Below are 3045 nucleotides of genomic sequence, written 5' to 3'. Positions count from 1 at the left end.
CTCTTTCCAATACTCTGAAGAAGATGGTCCTTGGAGCTGGCTACGATCTGGCCTAGTCTGATTGCTGACCTTTTCTTTTCCACCACTGGCCTCCTCAACTTTTATATCTTCGGGAAGAGCTGTATTTCTTCTCTCATGCTGCACAGTATTCCACCAATGGTCCTTCCAAACACCACCACGTCCCAACTCATTTTTAACATGCCTCAACATACCCTGGGCAGAATCACTCATTCCATGGAGCTCTAAAGCAGGCGCCTCCGGAGGCTCCTTTTTGAGCCCAGAGAGGTTCTGCAATGCAGAGATACTGGAATCGGGGACAGATGAATGTTTCTTCAGGGATATGGCCAAAGGAGAATAGCTGGAAACCGAAGACATTGCAGGTGTAGATACTAGTTTGGGGGACAGGATAGAAATGTCAGCTTGAGACAAAGGTGGTGTTTTTAAGGCAGGTTCAAGGGCAGCCTGCTGTGCCTCCATTTCGCGTCGGGCTTGTTGCAGAATGGATCGAATAGCATCATCAGAATTGCCACTGCTAGATGCAGAAGGCGGCTGAGCCGGCTCAGCTATGAAAAACAACCAAAAGACTAAATGCAACAGAGGAACATGCTTCATATTCAACACGTGCTACTGTAAATATTTCCCAAACAGAGAAAGGGCTGCAATACATTTCTGGACGGGAGGGAGGAGCTTCCCCTAAGCAGAGATTTGCACTTTTCAAAGTAAGGTAAGATTTCCAAAGTTCTTCACTGGAAAATTTTCATAGTTGCCAAAGTACTGGGCATTCGCACGCGCAGACTGGGCTGCGGAAGTCTCGTACCTCTTGCACATTTTCCACCATTGTAACAATTTTCAAATAAAAGCCTTTGAAAATCAAGCCTTCTCCCCTTCCTCCCCCGCCCCAAGTGGTCAATAACATTTTATCGTTCTGTTTACAGAGTTATTTAACCTTCCGCTTCTCTCTCTCTCCACACATGAATCGTAACACACGCTCAGCACTGAACACAGCTGCAGTCACCTGGACAGACTGTTAACACCCTCCTCCAATATAAATAGAGTCCTTTTAACTCCAAAAATATAACACACCCATTACAACAAAGCAAGAACTTTAGTGAGAGACTTCAGGACTTCATTATTTCATTTGACAAGCTAAATAATGCTCCTGCTTCCTGTGTTCTTGTTCCATGGTCCAAACCACTGAAATAAACAGCTCTACAGAAGTCAGGCCATCGCTCTCTGCTGTAGCCGAAGCCCTAGAACGGAGCCAGGGGCACTTTCGGAAGCGGTAACACCAAAACGCAGTATTTCAGTGGCGAACCAGGACTCGTGGGGCTGTGCTGCAGCAGTCAGGGATGAGCAGAGACTGGGCCGTGGGTGCAGGGTTATCTCTGCAGAGCCAGCAGGTTTTTGCAGTGGCATCTGTCTCCATTTCAGTCAGTCTCCACCGAGGGCCCTGTGCTCCAAACCCAATTCCTCTGAAAGCTGCTCTACAAAGGATGGGGAAAGTGAAGCACTAGATATAACAGGGAACCTGTACGCTGCAAGGAGCGGCCCCAGAGTGAAGTCAGATTTGAAACACGCTGCGTGTTATTCTAGTAATACTATACCTCATCTGAACACATTTCTGAATTTGCTCCTCTACGTTCCTTCCTGTCACCACCATAAAATAAATGAAAAGATAAGAAATGGGCAAAAAGACAGTGGGACTCTCTCTGCTGTTTTCCTGGCTGGTTTCACGAGGCGTTTTGAAGCTCAAGTACTATTTGAAAGGAAGTCTGAGATTCTCAGATGAAACCTGCTACTGAACCACATGCTTGCAGTTTCCTGCCCACAGCCCATCTTTTTCTTTATGTAGTCATTACCTGTGTAAAGTAATACTATTTAAATCATGTATTAACTGATCTTTTATCTTTTGCCATGAGATTAGCTTAGTTTTCATTTAAAAGACATCTGTCCAAAACTGTAGATCAGTATTTACTTTAAAACAAAACCAAAGTATTGCACAGTACTTCCTGCTTCAGCATCAGCCCTTTAGCGGTACTGGAAACTCGTTTGATGTTGGGAGTAGACAGTATCTTAACTACATGACAGCATACTACGGGAAATTAAACTTCTCTTGGGCTGAGATGTTAAACTAATGATGTTTTGGGGAAAGGAAATGCTTTTTGATTTGTCAGTTGTTCACTGAAGACATACTGTAACCAAAACCAGTCAAACAGAACTTACAACTGAGTTTGGCTGTATTATAACTTTGATACTTGATGTCCATAGTACAATGGTATGATGGTATTGCTGCCTAGATTGTGACTTTCACCCCAACAAACCCATGCAGTTCTCTCTCCCCTGCGCTTGTGTCCCTGGGGGCTGATAGACAGAAGAGTAAGGAGGAGCCATTCCCTTTCCAAGGAGCAGATGGGCAGAAGAAAGTGTTTTGTGGGTTGGTCCTGCAGCGACTGCCTGCAGGCCTGGAGCGGTGTAAAGGCAGCAGAGCTATGCACATGGAAAAAAGGTGTTTGGAAATCTCACAGCGCCGCTCCCCCGGGAGCAGGGCAGAGCAGAGCGCGGAGCAGAGACCCTGTCAAGCCGTGACACTGGTAACCTGAACTCGGGATGGCTTCTAGGCAGACACAACGCCACTAAATAATAATAAAAAAGAGCTCTCCAAACCTATATTAAAGGTTTTAAGAATATAATTAACTGACCAGAAAGCTCATGGTGATTGTTTTAATTAAATTCTGAAATAAAAGGAGCAAGAGACAAAATGAGACCATACCTGTTTTCTGTACTTGCAGCTCCCTTTTGGCTTGTTCGAGAATGGATTTGATGGCTTCATCAGAGCCAGTCTCTGTGGTTCGGATCCTTGTGGTTATATTACCTGAAGAGGAAAATAAAAGTAATGAAACCGGGAAAACTTTCATTTGTTCGCATAGTTTTTTTACACAAAGACAGACAGCACATAGTGACACACCGCCAGCACGACCTGACGGAAGTTTACATGGGACCTTTACCAACATCTACAACACCAAGAACATACTTGATAAAAGAAAA

At 44.7% G+C, this 3045-nt stretch overlaps 1 protein-coding gene across 1 annotated transcript in view; it reads right to left on the bottom strand.

Moving 5' to 3' along the window:
- Positions 1 to 3045, bottom strand: part of CUX1 (cut-like homeobox 1) — a gene marked incomplete at both ends in the record, with an annotated part of 72020 nt that overhangs the window by 2698 nt on the left and 66277 nt on the right. Inside the window, 2 exons of the mRNA XM_010131785.1 lie at positions 1 to 563; positions 2771 to 2872. Coding sequence (XP_010130087.1) covers positions 1 to 563; positions 2771 to 2872 — 665 coding nt within the window. The remainder of the gene's footprint in view (positions 564 to 2770; positions 2873 to 3045) is intronic.

This window comes from Buceros rhinoceros, unplaced genomic scaffold, assembly GCF_000710305.1.
Source record: "Buceros rhinoceros silvestris isolate BGI_N320 unplaced genomic scaffold, ASM71030v1 scaffold32082, whole genome shotgun sequence".
In the NCBI taxonomy this organism is placed as follows: domain Eukaryota; kingdom Metazoa; phylum Chordata; class Aves; order Bucerotiformes; family Bucerotidae; genus Buceros; species Buceros rhinoceros.
The sequence above is the reverse complement of the archived record's forward strand: the minus strand, read 5'-3'. Positions and strand labels throughout refer to the sequence as shown.